The sequence below is a fragment of the Micromys minutus genome, assembly GCF_963924665.1.
Source record: "Micromys minutus genome assembly, chromosome: 16".
In the NCBI taxonomy this organism is placed as follows: Eukaryota; Metazoa; Chordata; class Mammalia; order Rodentia; family Muridae; genus Micromys; species Micromys minutus.
This window is the reverse complement of record NC_137985.1, coordinates 29,920,112-29,937,713: the sequence shown is the minus strand read 5'-3', so window position 1 is coordinate 29,937,713 and position 17,602 is coordinate 29,920,112. Positions and strand designations below refer to the sequence as shown.

General features: G+C 41.2%; 1 protein-coding gene across 1 annotated transcript; it reads right to left on the bottom strand.

Moving 5' to 3' along the window:
* Positions 1-8,947: 8,947 nt before the first annotated feature.
* Positions 8,948-17,550, bottom strand: RPUSD4 (RNA pseudouridine synthase D4; the record flags this gene model as incomplete). Its single annotated transcript, XM_080929883.1, has 7 exons — positions 8,948-9,821; positions 11,810-11,907; positions 13,042-13,186; positions 13,261-13,354; positions 15,709-15,910; positions 16,836-17,001; positions 17,362-17,550. The coding sequence occupies 7 exons, from the start codon at positions 17,548-17,550 to the stop codon at positions 9,582-9,584; spliced, it is 1,134 nt and encodes a 377-aa protein (XP_080786009.1). The 3' UTR covers positions 8,948-9,581.
* Positions 17,551-17,602: the final 52 nt, after the last annotated feature.

Sequence of the window (17,602 nt, the reverse complement as noted above, 5' to 3'; positions counted from 1 at the left end):
GCAACAAACTGGCATTTCTCATCACAATTTCTTGGTTTTTAATTATGTGCATATAGAACTTGAAGGGGGAAGAAAAGAAATACCATCTTCACACTCCAATTACATGATTTAATTGCTGTTGACCAACATTCTAAGCAGATGGCATTCATGTTAGGCATGTCAACGGTTCCTTTGCTGTTTAACTCCAGGTTCTCAAACCACACTAACAGATCTTCTTATTGTACCTGTGACAATTACTTATGTCACCTGATACAGCAAGACCCACTGCTTAAGCGGGCCAACCCAGCAAGAATCAGATAAATATTTAAACCCTTTCTTAGGTATAAGGAAACACAGAAAAAGAAGGACTTTGTTGTTTTCCCTGTCCCAAAATCTGCAGTGAGGGGGAGCTCCAACTCTCCCTAGAAGATAGACAGAACCGCGGTATGCCCTACATCCAGGGTGGCCTTTGGCCTGTTGCCTGCATCCTGGGAGATAGTACCTGAGAATTCTCCCAACAGACCAGGCCCAAGCCATCTGTTTCTGAATCAAAGCCAATTATTGGTATTTTCTAGGTGTCATATTCTTGTCCCTGTATCTTGAGAAGCACAGATAGCAATAGCAAACAAATGGCATATGTAGCCTGCTGCCAAACTCGGACACCATGATTTTAGATGATCAAGTGTTACCGAACTTTTTTCTTTTTTGCCAATAGAAAACATGTCTAATGAGCTGAAGACACCGACAAGGAATATTTATTCAGAATGCCAGCCAAAGGAAACGATGCCAGGCTGTCTCCAATAAAGATCATCTTAACTTATTATGGTTTGGGCCCTTTTATCCATAAGACTGGGGCTTAAGTTGAGAAACTAAGTTGCCACTCCAGTGATCTCCAATGGGACTATCCTAATAGTTGCTGTGTATGTAGCCACAGTGCCTTTATAAATATGTGCTGCTTTCATAAATATTGAAAGTATCTTAGTGACTCCTATTTTAGATACAAGTAATCCAGTGGCCTTAGAAACCAAAACTTCCTGCCCTTAAAGACAGGAAAAAGTTTAGGACTCCCAGTCCTGGACAAACACTTCCTTAAGTGACAAGCATGTCTGCATGCTGAGCTGAGGGGACATCTGGCCCCAAAAGCAAGCAAATTCATTATGAAGAAAGAGATGCCAAGCCTTTAATCATCCTAGCCATCCATGAACACGTGTCTAAATGGGTATTGCTGTGAGCAGGAAAGCCTTCAACTCTCTGAAAGGTAACAGGGAACTATTGTCATAACCCACATCAAGATGACACCTATGTCAAAGCTAGCTCCAGATTAACAACATACTGATCAGCTACATAACCACTAAACTTAGTGATCTTTACAACCAACTAAAATCAAGTCTAAGAGAAATTTCTTGATTAATAATTGATGTGGGAGGGCTTAGCCCTCTGTAAGAAAGCTGTGTCACCCCTGAACTGCACAAGTAAGCAAGCTGAACAAAGCCATGGAAAGGAACCCTGTAAGAACTGTTTCTCTACTTCAGTTTCTGTAGGTTTATGTTAAGGCAAACTATAGCTGGACAGTAGAGAGGTAGGCAGAGAAAGGTCTAGAAAGGTGGAAGAGGAAGCGGTAGACAGGATTGACAGAGAAAATGGAGGCAGATATGTATGTTTCTCTTGGCACATCTCTAGCTTGATAAGGTTGTTATTATTTCTAAGGGTTTCTATGGGTCTATTTATCTCATTTAGATAGGCAGATTGTATCTTTGTTTATTGGTTGTAAGTTTATTGTGTAGAGGGTTTGTGGATTGAGAATTTAACATATAAACCTGTTTGATAAGTTACTAGGCTGTGGAGTCACATTTGTACTGGGTGGTGGAGGAAAGGAACATGCCAGAGCCGTTGTATCCACCTGAGACAGAAGCAGCAGGGGCGGTAGAGTGAACCACGCCTGAGTTAATAGAGGCAGCAGAGTGCCAAGATAGAAATCCCCATAGTGTCAGATGGCCCCAAGCGGGAGCTGGCAAAACTCGGGATAAAAGGTTAAGTCACTTTTTAAAATGTATCGCAACAAGTTTCTGCCTCCAGGTTCCTGCCTTAGTTTTCCTCAATGATACACTATAAGCTATAAGGTAAGATAAACCCTTTCCTCCTGAAATTGTTGCTTTTGGTCATGATGTTTATCATAACAACAAAAAGCAAACTAAGACATACTCTAAGTGAAGACTAGTTTTTAGATATTTAAATAATTTTTAAAAATAAAAGAGTAACTCTTAATGTTGTACAGCAGAATCATGTTCTCTGCCTCCAAATCCACGTATTAAGTCCTGTGGTATTCTGAATGAGGAATGTCCTGGAAAGGATAGGCTTGTTCTGAGCACTTGTCTCCCAGTTGACAGCACTGCTTGGGGAGGTGGTGTAGCCTTGCTGTAGGAAAGCAATTCACCATGAGCAGGTTTTCAGTGTTCATGGTGTCAACCCACCTTTAGTTCCTTTCTCTGTTTCTTGCTTATGGTTAAAGATATGATTTCTAAATATTTGTCTTTATATCTACAGATAAGTGTTCTTACCCCTCATCAAGGAAACTTATCTTTCCAACAGATGAAGATCATTACAGAAAACCACAACCATCAAAATAGAGTTGTGGAGCCAGGTCCCAACTGATACAACTCCTATTCTTAAGGTTCAGGGATCACTGTACAACTCAGGGAGGAAAGATTGTAAAGGCAAGAGGCCCAGGAGTTTGCTATGAGATCATGTCTCTTAGAAATGTCAGAAGGTACATTCATGAGCCCTTACCATCATGGCTGCCAAGTATGACCTGAACAAGGATGAAACCAACAGACATGCTAATGTGGGAGAAACCTCATGAGGCCTTAACCCTACCCAGAAAACAATAGGCAACTAAACAATGCTGAGAGGGAAGAGAGGAAAGAGCACACCAAATGGTCAGCCCTGAAAACACTATATAGACTTAGCAGGCTATACTTATGTATTTAGGAATGCACATAGAGAAACAGACATAGACACACAGACATACCTATTAAAGAAAAGGAGGCCATCAACAGCCAGCCGGAAAGGCGGCTCGAACAGGCTGAGCAACTGGTGAGTGGGAGACCTAGGCTGTGGGGGAGCAGAGGGATCTCTGCGGAGTGCACACGGAAAGGGCACCCCCTGCCCTGACCTGCCCTGTCCTCCCCGATCCAGTGACCGGGAACAGATCTTAGGAACTTCCGTTCCCACCCGGAGACGACTTCAGGACACAGAGCAGAGCCTGGCCCACCTGCCAGCCGGAAAGGTGGCTCGGAGAGGCTGAGCATCTGTGACCAGGAACAGATCTTAGGAACGTCTGTTCCCACCCGGAGGCGACTTCAGTACGCAGAGCGGAGCCTGGCCCAGCTGCCACCCGGAACCTAGGCTGCCAGGGAGTAGAGAGATCTCTGCAGAGTGCACACGGAAAGTGTACCAGGGACACAGACCAGATACAAGGGAAAGGCAAGAACATATCACTGACAACAAAATGGCAAGAGGAAAGAGAAAGAGTATATCCCAAGGAAACCAAGACAATCTAGCAACACCAGAACCCAGCTCTCCGATAGTAGCAAACATCGGAATTCCAAACACTCCAGAGAAAGAAGACACAGACCTGAAATCATGCCTCAAGACGCTGATAGAGTTACTTAAACAAGAAAGGGAGGAAAATCAAAAAGATGCAGAAGCTTTTAAAGAAGAAACAAGAAAAACACTCAAAGAACTCAAAGAACGAGACGAAAACAGAACCAAAGAAATAAAGGAATGGAAGAGGGAAATTAAAACAGAAACTGACACAATAAAGAAAGCGCTAAAAGAGATAACCCTAGAGTCAGAACACCAAAAAAAGAAATCAGGAGTCACAGAAGCAAGCATTTCCAACAGATTACAAGAGATCGAGGAGAGAATCTCGGGGGCAGAAGACAACATTGCAAACATAGACAAAACAGCCAGAGAAGATGCAAAAAACAAAAAGCTCCTAACCCAAAATGTCCAGGAAATACAAGACACAATGAGAAGACCGAACCTAAGGATAATAGGAATAGAAGAGGGAGAAGAGTATCAACTAAGAGGCACAGTAAATATCTTCAACAAAATCATAGAAGAAAACTTCCCTACCCTCAAGAATGAGATGACCACGAGCATAAAAGAAGCCTTCAGAACTCCAAATAGGTTGGACCAGAAAAGAAATACCTCCCGACACATAATAGTAAAAACATCAAGTGCCCAAAGTAAAGAAAGAATACTAAAAGCAGTAAGGGAAAAAGGTCAGGTAACATATAAAGGCAGACCAATCAGACTCACACCCGATTTCTCAACAGAGACTATGAAAGCTAGAAGAGCCTGGACAGACATCATGCACTCCTTATGAGAGCACAAGTGCCAGCCCAAGCTGCTATACCCAGCAAAACTATCAATCACCATCGATGGAGAGACAAAGATATTTCAAGACAAATCAAAATTCACACAATATCTGACCACAAACCCAGCACTACAACGAATTATAGGTGGAAAACCCAATACAAGGAGGGAAAATACAGCCTAGTAAAAACAAGAAAACTCCTAAACAAGAAAACTAAAAAAAGAAAAAAACACAGACACAACTCAACCCAAAAAAGCAAAAATGGCAGGAAACAGAAACAAGTATTCCTTGATATCTATTAACATAAATGGTCTCAACTCCCCAATAAAGAGACATAGACTATCAGACTGGATACATAAACAAAATCCAGCCTTTTGCTGCATACAGGAAACTCATCTCAGAGACAGAGACAGACACTATCTCAGAGTAAAAGGGTGGGAAAAAAACTTCCAAGCAAACAGCTCCAAGAAGCAAGCTGGAGTGGCTATTCTAATATCGAATAAAGTAAACTTCCAACCAAAAGTTATCAAAAAAGATAAAGAAGGACACTTTTTACTCATTACCGGGGAAATCTGTCAGGAGGAACTCTCAATCCTTAACATATATGCTCCAAATAAAAAATCACCCACATTCATAAAAGAAACTCTACTAAAGCTCAAAAAATACATTTCACCCCACACAATAATAGTGGGAGACTTTAACACCCCACTCTCACCAATGGACAGATCAGGGAAACAGAAACTGAACAAGGACACTGCAAAACTAGCAGAGACTTTGAACCAACTAGAATTAATAGATATATACAGAACATACTATCCTAAAGTAAAAGAATACACCTTCTTCTCACCACCCCATGGCACCTTCTCGAAAATTGACCACATAATTGGACACAGAACGAGCCTTCATCGATATAAGAAGATTGAAATACTCCCATGCATCCTCTCAGATCACCATGGTCTACGGCTGGTCTTTAACAACAACAAAGACAACAAAATGCCCACATACACATGGAAACTAAACAACGCTCTGTTAAAGGATAGCAGGGTCAAAGAAGAAATTAAGAAAGAAATTAAGGACTTTCTAGAATTCAACGAAAATGATAACACAACATACCCAAACCTATGGGATGCAATGAAAGCAGTATTGAGAGGAAAACTCATTGCCCTAAGTGCTTCCAAGAAGAAACTGGAGAGAGCTCACATCAGCAACCTGACAGCACAGCTAAAAGCCCTAGAACAAAAGGAAGCAGATATACCCAAAAAGAGTAGACGGCAAGAAATAATCAAAATTAGGGCAGAAATAGACCAAATAGAAACAAAAAAAAAACCATTGAAAAAAATCAACAAAACAAAGAGTTGGCTCTTTGAGAAAATTAACAAGATTGATAAACCCCTAGCCAGACTAACTAAAGGGCAAAGAGAGAGTATCCAAATTAACAAAATCAGAAAGGAAAGTGGTGACATAACAACTGAAACTAAGGAAATTCAAGAAATCATCAGATCCTACTACAAAAACTTATACTCCACAAAATTGGAAAATCTGGAGGAAATGGACGAATTCCTAGACAGATACAAGGTCCCAAAGTTTAACCAGGACCAAGTAAACCATCTAAATAACCCTATAACACCTAAAGAAATAGAAGAAGTCATCAAAAGCCTCCCAACCAAAAAAAGCCCAGGTCCAGACGGGTTCAGTGCAGAATTTTATCAGACATTTATTGGGGATATAACACCAATATTCGCCAAACTATTCCAAAAGATAGAATCAGATGGAATATTACCCAACTCATTTTTTGAGGCTACAATAACCCTCGTACCTAAGCCACACAAAGACCCTACAAGGAAAGAGAACTTCAGACCAATCTCACTTATCAACATTGATGCAAAAATACTCAACAAAATTCTTGCAAACCGAATCCAAGAACACATCAAAACCATCATTCATCATGACCAAGTAGGCTTCATCCCTGGGATGCAGGGATGGTTTAACATAAGGAAATCCATCAATGTAATCCACCATATAAACAAACTTAAAGACCAAAATCACATGGTCATCTCACTAGACGCTGAGAAAGCATTCGACAAAATCCAACACCCCTTCATGTTAAAAGTCCTGGAAAGAACAGGAATCCAAGGCCCATATTTAAACATAATAAAAGCAATATACAGCAAACCAACAGCCAACATCAAACTTAATGGCAAGAAACTTGAAGCAATCCCACTAAAATCAGGGACTCGACAAGGCTGCCCACTCTCTCCCTACCTATTCAACATAGTACTGGAAGTCCTGGCTGGAGCAATTAGACAGCAAAAGGAGATCAAGGGGATACAAATCGGAAAGGAAGAGATAAAAACATCACTCTTTGCCGATGACATGATAGTGTACTTGAGTGACCCCAAAAATTCCACCAGAGAACTCCTACAGCTGATAAACAAGTTCAGCAAAGTGGCCGGATACAAAATTAACTCAAACAAATCAGTAGCCTTCCTATACTCAAAGGACAAACATGTGGAGAAAGAAATTAGGAAAAAGGTACCCTTCACAATAGTTACAAAAACTATGAAATACCTTGGTGTGACTCTAACTAAGGAAGTGAAGGACCTGTATGACAAGAACTTCAAACCTCTAAAGAAAGAAATTGAGGAGGATCTCAGAAAATGGAAAGATCTCCCATGCTCATGGATTGGAAAGATCAACATCTTAAAAATGGCCATCCTACCAAAAGCAATCTACAGATTCAATGCAATCCCCATCAAAATTCCAACCCAGTTCTTCATGGAATTGGAAAGATCAATGTGCAATTTCATATGGAATAACAAAAGACCTAGAATAGCGAAATCCATCCTCAACAACAAAAAAACATCTGCGGGAATCACTATCCCTGACCTCAAGCTATATTACAAGGCAATTGTGCTGAAAACTGCATGGTACTGGTACAGAAATAGGCAAGTGGATCAATGGAATAGAATAGAAGATCCAGAAATGAGCCCTCATGTATATGGTCACCTGATTTTTGACAAAGGAGCTGCAAACATTCAATGGAAAAAGGACAGCCTATTCAACAAATGGTGCTGGTCCAACTGGCACTCAACATGCAAAAAAGAATGAAAATAGACCCGTTCTTATCTCCTTGTACAAAGCTCAAGTGTAAGTGGATTAAAGATCTCCACATTAAACCAGATACACTGGAACTATTAGATGAGAAAGTAGGGAAAACCTTAGAACACATAGGCACAGGAGAAAATTTCCTGAACAAAACACCAATGGCTCAAGCTCTAAGGTCAAAGATTAACAAATGGGACTTAATGAGATTGCAAAGTTTCTGTAAGGCTAAGGACATCGTCAAGAAAACAAAACGGCAACCAACAGAATGGGAAAAGATCTTTACCAACACCACATCAGATAGAGGCCTAATATCCAAGGTGTACAAGGAACTCAAAAAGCTAGACACCAGAGAATCAAATAACCCTATTAAAAAATGGGGTACAGAGCTAAACAAATCATTTTCAGTTGAGGAACACCGAATGGCCGAAAAACATCTGAGGAAGTGCTCGACATCCTTAGCCATCAGGGAAATGCAAATCAAAACAACCCTAAGATTCCACCTCACACCAGTCAGATTGGCCAAGATCCAAAACTCAGATGACAGCAGATGCTGGTGAGGCTGCGGAGAAATAGGAACACTTCTCCACTGTTGGTGGGGTTGCAAGCTAATACAACCACTCTGGAAATCTGTCTGGCGATACCTCAGAAAATTGGATATAGTACTACCTGAAGACCCAGCTATTCCACTTCTGGGCATATACCCCAGAGACACTTTAATACACAACAAAGATATATGCACCACAATGTTCATAGCGGCTCTATTTATAATAGCCAGAAGCTGGAAGGAACCCAGATGTCCTTCAGAAGACGAATGGATACAAAAATTGTGGTACATATACACAATGGAATACTACTCAGCCACCAGAAACAATGACTTAACCAAATTCTTAAGAAAATGGCTGCATCTAGAGAAGATCATCCTGAGTGAGATAACCCAGTCACAAAAGAACAGACATAATATGCAGTCACTGATAGTGGGATGCTAACCCCAGAGGCTTGCACTCCCCCAGAAACAACTCACAGACTGTATGAAGTCCAAGAAATAAAGAAAACAAAAAATATACATATATTCACAAAACAAGAAGACTTTGACTATTTCCATGTTGCGTTTTGTTTTGCATGTACTTTACGCTTATTGCAACTAGTACGTTTTCAATGCATACTGTCAAGCCCTTGAAAAAAATCAAGTACTGATTAAAAAACATATTCACATGGTTTTATGTAAAATTTATTTTAATGTCTGAAAAAACAGTACTAACAAAAATGTATAATTTTAAGCAAAAAATGTTTAAAATCTTTACATTTATCTTTGTTTTGCAAAATAAAGTCGTTTAAAAAAATAAAAAAATAAAAAAAAAAAAAGAAAAGGAGGCCATGAATGTTAAAGACTGGGAGGAAGGGCAGGGTACATGGGAAGGGTTGAAGGGAAAAGGGAATGATGTAATTATAATCTCAAAAAAATTAAAAACATATTTCAAAATGTTTTTATTTAGCAATAGATTAGGAGATTTCACAGAAATATCTGTATTTCCTGGTTCTCAAAAAGAAAATATTAAATTTGCCCACAAGGCAACAATCAACTGGAGCAAATCACCCATTGACAGTTTCTGTGTTTGGTCTGTTGTCCTTTCCGCTGCCTTCTACCCTGCCAGTTTCACTCACCCAAACAGCCCCTTCACAGGTTCCCTGCTGTGGCAGCACAGCACCCATGTTCTAGTTGACAAAATCCCTGGGTCCTTGATACATGTTTATCCAAGACATTTTTCCAAGGGAGCACTCCTGATAGCTCAGCTTTCCTTCCTGTTGGATGAAGACAGTTCCTGAACACAGATTCCATCCTTTAGTTCTCCTTTACTGGTCCAATCTGCTGTCTCCAAGGCTCTCCTCCATCTTGGCAAAGTGACCTATGGAGGAGACTTCCAGCAGGCGTTCCCACATTATAGCCCATTATAGCCCGACTGCCATAAATAAGACTTCATTCTCCATTAAAAGTCCCGAAGTGGCAAGGTTTTTTCAACTTATCCCACTGGCTCTTGTCTTCGGCTCCAAGTGAGAAGTTAGCAGAATCCATAAAATAAATATAGCAGAGCTCTGGGGCCAGATTGCCTAACAGTCTTCACTGTGCTTCTACATGCTTGGCCTCATTGCCTCTGCTTTGATCCTGATTTGGAATATCCAAACCCAGACGTCGCAGAGAACGTGCAAAGAAGTGAGGAAGCCTGCAGGTCAGGAGGAGCTCCTCTGTCCTGGAGCCCAGAGCAGGCAGGATGAGCTGCCTGGCATGAAGGTGAAGCGGGATGTAGCGGGCCTTTGACTGCTGTAGCCCCAGTTTCTTCAGTGTGCCAGCAGGAAGTTTCTACACAGAGCAAGGTCAAAGCATTATGAGCATATCCAATGACTGTTCATCTGTAACTAGCAAAGCTAACTCCTGAAAGACCCAGTAATGGCTACCCTGCCACATGGGTTTATCTAGAAAGGGCTTAGAACCAAAGTAAGAAAAACCCAACCATACCAGATAAACTTTTATTGATGAGTTTTCTGGCCTTTTAAGAAATGGATGCTAATATCAACTAATAAAAAAAAAATATCTCCATGGTTCTTTAGATAGCATGAAAGGTAGCTTTTACCTTATCACAGGTTCCCAACAATATCTAAAGTTCTGACAACATATCCCATGGTTCTATGAAGACAGTAACTGCTCTGATACATTTAAGTTAGAAATCTGTCTGGTATCTGGAAACAATACTTCTTTGTCACGACCTACTTCAGAGTTTTAACAACTTTAACAACAACAACGAATAAAAAGCAAATTTACCAAAACATGTTATTTTTTAAAATCTTCTAAATGCTTTGAATAATCATTTCAGAAGCATCAAAAATTACATTTAATGCTATTGTTAAGACACTTAAATGTCACATTTCTTCTTGAGAATCCTCAATTACTCTAGAGGCCTTCCTCCTCCTAAATGTGAATATCTCTCCCTCTCTCTTGATGCCCTGTAGATTTATGATAAGGTGTTACATGATTGGACAGGGAGAGGGAGGCAGAGAAAAGGGAAAAAATTGGAAGAGGAGGGAAAGAGAGAAAAGGAGATGAAGATGGAGCTCGAGAAGGGTGATTGGTGCTAGGTAGATAAAATATTTTAAGAGATTTTATAGGTCATTTATTTCATATAGAAGGGCAGTTTGTATCTTTGTCCATTTGATGTAACCTTACTGTGTAGAGGGTTTGTGGATTGGGAGTTTAATATATAAACCTGTATGAAAAGCTATTGGGCCTTAGAGTCATGTTTGTGTTGGGCAATGGGGTAAAGAAGACACTGGGGCGGTAATTCCACCTGGACGGAGGCCATCAGGCGGACAGTGTGAGATCTTGGGGGCAGCTTAAACAGAGTGACAGAGTCTGTGCGCATGGCTCCATTTTAAGCGGCACCATCAGAGTGAGACCACGGGGGCCAATAAAGAGATAAGACAGACTCAATTAAATATTTACTGCAACAATACCCCTCCTTGTATCCATAGTAAAACCACTTGTTAATAAATTCTAATGTTGCTTCAAAACAAACAGAGGAAAGAAAGAAGTTCTTGGTGGCCCACTTTAATTCTAGCACTTGGGAGGTGGAGACAGGTGGATCTCTGGGAGTTCAAGACCAAGCAGGCCTATACAATGAGACTGTCTCAAAAAGACCAAGAAGGCTCCAGACTGACACACTGAGGCCATTCATTTGTTTATTATCTCAATAAATATTTTCTTCAAAACCAAAACCATTAAGGTTGGGGGGTTGTTTTAGTTAAATAGGACACTGAGTTAAACTAATGGTGGTTGTAAAGAGAAATGTCTGCCCACAGTCTTGGGCTTTTGAACATCTCGTGCATAACTGGTATTGCTGTTTGGAGAAGTTTAGGTGTGCTAGGACAGTGGTTCCTTTTATACCCTTTAATACAGTTCCCCATGTTGTGGTGACCCCAACTATAAAATTATTTTTCTTCCTGCTTTATACTGTAATTGCTACTGAGCATTAACTCAGTCCCTAAGTTCATCATAAATGTATTTTGTGATGATCCACAGGTTCAGAACCACTGTGCTAAAGGACGTATGCCACTAGGAGAAGGCTTTGGGAGGTCAAGGCTTTGCCTTACTCACAGTTTTCTCTCTTTCTGCTTCATGCTTACATTTGAGACAGGAGCTCCTTCCACCATGCTGGCTGCTTGATGCCATGTTTCCCTACCAGGATGGGCTCTTAGTCCTTTAGGACTGATGCTAAAATAAACTCTTTCATATATAAATTGCCCTGGTCATGGTGTTTTACCACAGTATCAGAAAGCTAATACAGCCAGTATTACCTGAGGGGCCAACTTATTCCAGTCTGAGTACTTGTGATCACCAAGGATTGGGCAATCCAACCCAAAGGACAGGTGAACTCGGAGCTGATGTTTTATTCCTTAGGATAAAAAGGAAAGAACATTATGAGGACCACTAGAAATGAAGCTACTATTGGCACCTGCTTCAAGGCATATTAAATTATACACCACACACTAGCAGCACCAATTAGAATAAGGAATTATGGAGGAAAGTATAAGCTGTGAAGTACCAGCGAGTTTAGGAAATAAACATATGTACTCTGGACAGATATTATCATGACCTTACTGTCTACTGTTATCCCAACTTTTTAATAATTTTACTTTATAGTTGTAAAGTATTATTTTGCACATTTCTTCCTTTTTTTTTTCTTTTTTGTTTTGTTCAGTGCTCAGGATAAAACTCGGGGTCTTGTATATACTAGGCAAGTGCTTTACTACTGAGTTAAATCCCCAGCCCCACAATTCTTAATTTCACTTGAGCTACTTAAGGTACTCAGTTCGGTAGCATCAGTTACATCACACCGTTTGGCAACCACCAACATTATCCATCACTAGAAATTTCCTATCTTCCCAAACTAAACCCATGGGCTAAAACAATGGCTACCCACTTCTCCCCTCTGACTCCCCATCATTCTATTTTCTCTACAATCTGCTACTCTTAAGTACACTGTGTGAGAGCGATCATAAAGAATCTGGCCTCTATGTCTAGCTTAATTCACTTAGCATGTTTTTAAGGTTCATCCATGTAGCACATGCCAAAATTTCATAATTCTTCTAAGTCTAGGTCAATTCTGCATTCATCCATCCATCCTGGGCTACTACTATGAACATAGGGACACAAATACCTGCCTTTATATACCCAGAAATAGAGTTACTGGATCAAATGGCTTTTTTAAATTTAAGAATGCTTCATATGTTTTTAAATAAAGCTATTCAAACTGTGTTCTCTTGAAGCTGGACAGAGCTTCCTATAATTCCAGGACTTGTGAGGCTGAGGCAGAAGGATCAGTTTCAGGCCAATGTAAGATATAAAATACATTCCATCTATTCTCCTACTTCCCTCCAGTCATCCCCACAGAAACCCTAGTTTCAGATCTACACCGAAAGCACAGGGTCACACAATTCAACTATACCCACAGCCTATACACAATACCGTGGCTCAGAATAGGAAAGGATCCAGCACAAGGCCCTGGATGATGCATGGTGGTCCTTACCAGTAACAGGCTGCAGCTCCACAAGGGCAGAGGAGGGAGTGCTGCTAAGTATCTGGTACTGAGTGACAGCAATGTGCGCATCCCGACTGGACCGTACCTTTACCATTTTCCCATTGTCCAGGCGGTATCTTGGGGACAGCGTCATCTGAAGCCAAAGAGATCAAGATATGATTCCCAAGGAAAGACAGAAACCCATGCCTCAGGAGGCAGTGAACCTACCTTGTGGTGTTGCTGATGCCCAGGTACTTCCTTCTCTATGATGGGGATATCCACAACTCCTGTCGAGGGCAAGGGAACACGTACAGTGATGGCCCTGAGGGTGACACACAGATTGCTGCTTGAGCCACAAAAGCCAGATAGGGCTGTTGGGAGTTGTAGGCTTAGGATTTTTTTCAATGGACCATCTTTACTACACTTTTACAGCTCCTTGTATATGTGAGAGAGATTTACAACAGGTCACTGAATTATGGATGTAGTTTCTCTGACTTCTCTGACTAACACATAGGTAGACAGACAGTCCTGTGAATTTTTACTACATCATTCAGTCGGTTAGTCACATGTTCACCTCGTATATGATTAGAACCCACTACCATTTATAATCAAAAGGGAAACAGAATATGAAATCCTTGAATCTTAATTTTCTCTTTATTGTGCATATCCATGAATGATCATTTAATTTTTTGCCCCAAAGTATTCTATAATCAGTATGCATGACTTCAGCTTAGAAGTATCTAGCTCTCAGGCTAGGCACTATGACATGAAAAAAATGTGAGGACAGATAGCCCCCATTACTGTCATTATTCCATAGCTCTTAAATTTGATTATGTATTCCAGTTATTTGTTGAACTCGCTATAGTTTCCTACGAGAACCAAACTCAGGGCCTCACACATGTTAGGTGCCCTAGCTCTATCATTAAGCCTTGAATACTTTAAAAGACATTGTGTTAAACCCACAGATATCAGATATAAATTAGAACCACAGTGGATGAGTCATAGACATATAGAGTCTCCAAAAAAAATACATTATTTTTATTTCTGTATACCTATATCTGTGTCTATCACAGGAGTGCAAGTGCCCACAGAGGCCAGAGGTAGGTAATGGATCTGCTGAAGCTGGAATTCTGAGTGGTTGTGAGCTGTCAGTTATGGGTGTTTTGATTCAAACTCAGGATATCTCAAAGGGCAGCAAGTAGTCTTAACCCCTGAGCCATCTCTCCAGATCCCATATCGATTTTTAAAGGACTCCATTGATTACTAAGTTTATGCACAATTTCTGAAACAAAAATGACAATATTCAAAGCATAAAATAATACTTTAAATCAAATGAAAAATCATAATCCAATAGGAAAATATCCAAGGAGAAACAGTCGCTTCTCAGGAAGGGAAATTCAAACAGAAAATAAACAGAAAAATCCTATCTAAGTGGCTTTTAAAAAATGCTTTGACTGACATAGGGGGAGTGTGTATTCACCACTACTGGTGAGAGGTAAGACTGACATGTTTTTGGAGAACAGTTTAGGTACTGTTAAAAACTGAAACATGAGGCTGAAGAGACAGTTCAGAGGATAAGAGCGATGACTGCACTTGGACAAGCTTTCAATTCCAGCACCCATATGGTAGCTAACCATCTGTAAGTCCAGTTCCAGGAATCCAATGCCCTCTTCTGGCAAGCATGTGGTACACAGACCAAAACCCCCACATACACATGAAATAAAAATAAATTTCAAAAGGATACTAAAAAAGTTTTAACATGCATACCATTCAAATCTGTAAGTCTGCTTTTAAAGGAATATATTCTAAAAACACCTGTGATTCCAGTACTCAGAAGATAAAGGCAAGGAAGATCAAAGCTCAAGGTCAGACTGAGCTACATAAAACCTGTTTCAAAAAACTAGCCTGTGCTATTGAGATGGCTCAGCAGGTAAAGATGCTTGTTGCTAAACCTGACAGCCTCAATTTGATTTCTGGAACCTACAGAGTGGAAGGAGAGAACAGACTACATGTGTGGTGGTAAGCACGTGCCTGAGTATGACTGACAGACAGAGAAACACGAATAAATGTTTAAAAAACAGCACTGGGTACAGTGATGAAGACCTTTCTACCCAGCATTTGGGAGGCAGTGGTAGGTCCATCTCTGGGAGTTCAAGTCCATCCTGGTCTATGTAGGAAGTTCCAGGGCAACCGAAGTTACAAAGTAAAACTTTTTATCAAAACCAACCAACCAACCAAACAAACAAACAAAAGTGGTTGAGGAGATGGCTCAGTGGATAAAGGGCTTGATTCACATGCATGATGAGCTTGGAATCCCAGCACTCATGTAAAGCCAAGGTATAGCAGTTCACACCTGCAACCCCAGAGTTCCAGGGGATGGAGACTAGCAGATCCTGGAGGCTAGTTTCAGACTCAGTGTGACACCCTATCTCAATAAAATAAAATAGGGAGTAACAGAAAAAGAACCTTGCCTTCCGCATGTACACACATGTGCACGCATATAACTACTATTTTATCACCCAATGTTCTAAGTACCAAGCTATCTTGTATTCGCTGTATCATCTTGAGTCCTAGTACAATGCCTTCTAGTAACAGGTCTGTAGTACAGTGGGCAAATAAAAGGGATGTCTCTCTCTTTCTTCATCCCACCCCTACTGACAATACCAGGCCTCATACCAGTACTTCTTTTCCACCTGGCGGGTTCTAAACATCTCCTGGACTTGATGTGCCATGTCCTTCTCCCAAGCCAAGACCATTACACCCGTGGTTTCTTTGTCCAGACGGTGGCACAGGTGCAAAGGTTCTGCCTTGTGGCCATGAAGCATCTTTGCCAAGATAGGTAGTACATCACTGATGCAGAGCTGAACTCCAGGGCCACCTATGAAGGAAAGAGCCAGGTGACCTAGGATCAGACATCCTGGGATTTTACTATCTGTATTCACCATCAACCTTTCCAGCTCTGCTGTTACCTATAAACTATAAATGTCTAAAACAAACTAACCACAACAACTCAAAATCTAAGCAGAAAATAATAAAGCAAGAACCCATTAGGAAATCCAGGAGTAAATGCCACCAAAGGAGTGATTTATTCCAACTAAAATATTTTTTGCTAAAACATTTACTTTCCTACCGCAAATCTTCGACAAACGTATTTTTCCCTTCAGTACGTTCACTTCAGCTGTCCCCCATCAGTACATTCAGCAGCATCAGGACATTATTAAGTTCCAGCCACTCTGGGATGCCATGTTAGGTATAATCTAACACACAGATACACATTCTTCCATCCCGCCCAACCTTGTGTATTATTTCCTCTTTCCCAGTTTTGCTTGTTCTTGTTTCTCTACCTCTCTCATTCTGAAAGGAGGTTTTGCTGTTGCTAAGACTGATCTGAACACCAGATCCTCCCCTAGACTTGGGATGACAGTTTCACACTGGCTCCCTGCTCTTTTTTTTTTTTTTTTTTTTAACCATTTTGATGGAAAATAACCATTAGACTGTCAGCAAACAACTTTTTGTATTTCTCTGCAACAATTCCTGTGGGAGGTTTCACACAGCCCACAGTCCAAAATCAGCTTTTGTATTTCTCTGCAATAATCCCTGTGGGAGGCTGCATACCGCTCACTGTCAGATATTTGGATGTGGGAACTAGATCCTGGCTTGTGTTACCAGTAGTCACATACATAGGATAATAAGGTTTAATTAACTTGAGTTCAAGAGTGTCTCATAAATAAGGCTTCAGAGGTGACCCTAGATGGAAGAGGAAGACGCAGCAGGTTCCTCTCCTTTGCCCACATGGCTCTTACCATGGACAGGGAGACCATAGGGTTTATTAATGACTACAATGTCGTTGTCCTGGTGGAGAATCCTTCGGCTCAGTTCCTTAGCAAGCACATTGGGGTGAACACGCAGTAGCTGTTGTGTGAATCGCACTAGCTCCTGCACCCTCCGCTGAACTGGGTTTGTAGGTACCTAAGGGGATAAAAGGGTGGGAAAAGCTTGAAGAAGAAGCGAAGCGCTGGGAATAGCCTCAAGTGAGTGAAAATTCGTACGGGGAAAGACGGTGTTGTAGAATTTGACTCATGTTTCCTTTGGGACCATATAGAGCCATCTGTCTCACCACGCGGTGTTTGGGTCCGAGTCTGGCAGTAGCAAAAGTGCCACCAAGGCACTGTACCAGTACTGCCCTTTTCTCTCAGCGGTATTCAAACTATCATACTGAATATTCTCGGCACTGATTTGCTTGCTGTTACAAGACCTGCCTACCGTACCCCACACCTGAGAAAGCCGCGAGAGCATTGCCTCTAGCGAATTGAGTCTCTCCAGACTCACCCGCTTTTCCTTCGCCTTTTGCTCTTGTTTCTGGGCTCGGAGCTTCTCCGCCAACCTCTGAGCATTCAGGGGCCTAGAAGAAGTAGCGCTGGAACAAAACGACCTGGAGCTAAGAGTGAACAATCTCCCGGGACGCGAACTCATACTCAGGACCTGCAGACCACGGATGCCCAGCCAGGGCGCGGCCATCTTGCCGAGGGCGGGGCCGGTGAGCGCCCGCCGAAGTGAGGAGAGGAGGAAG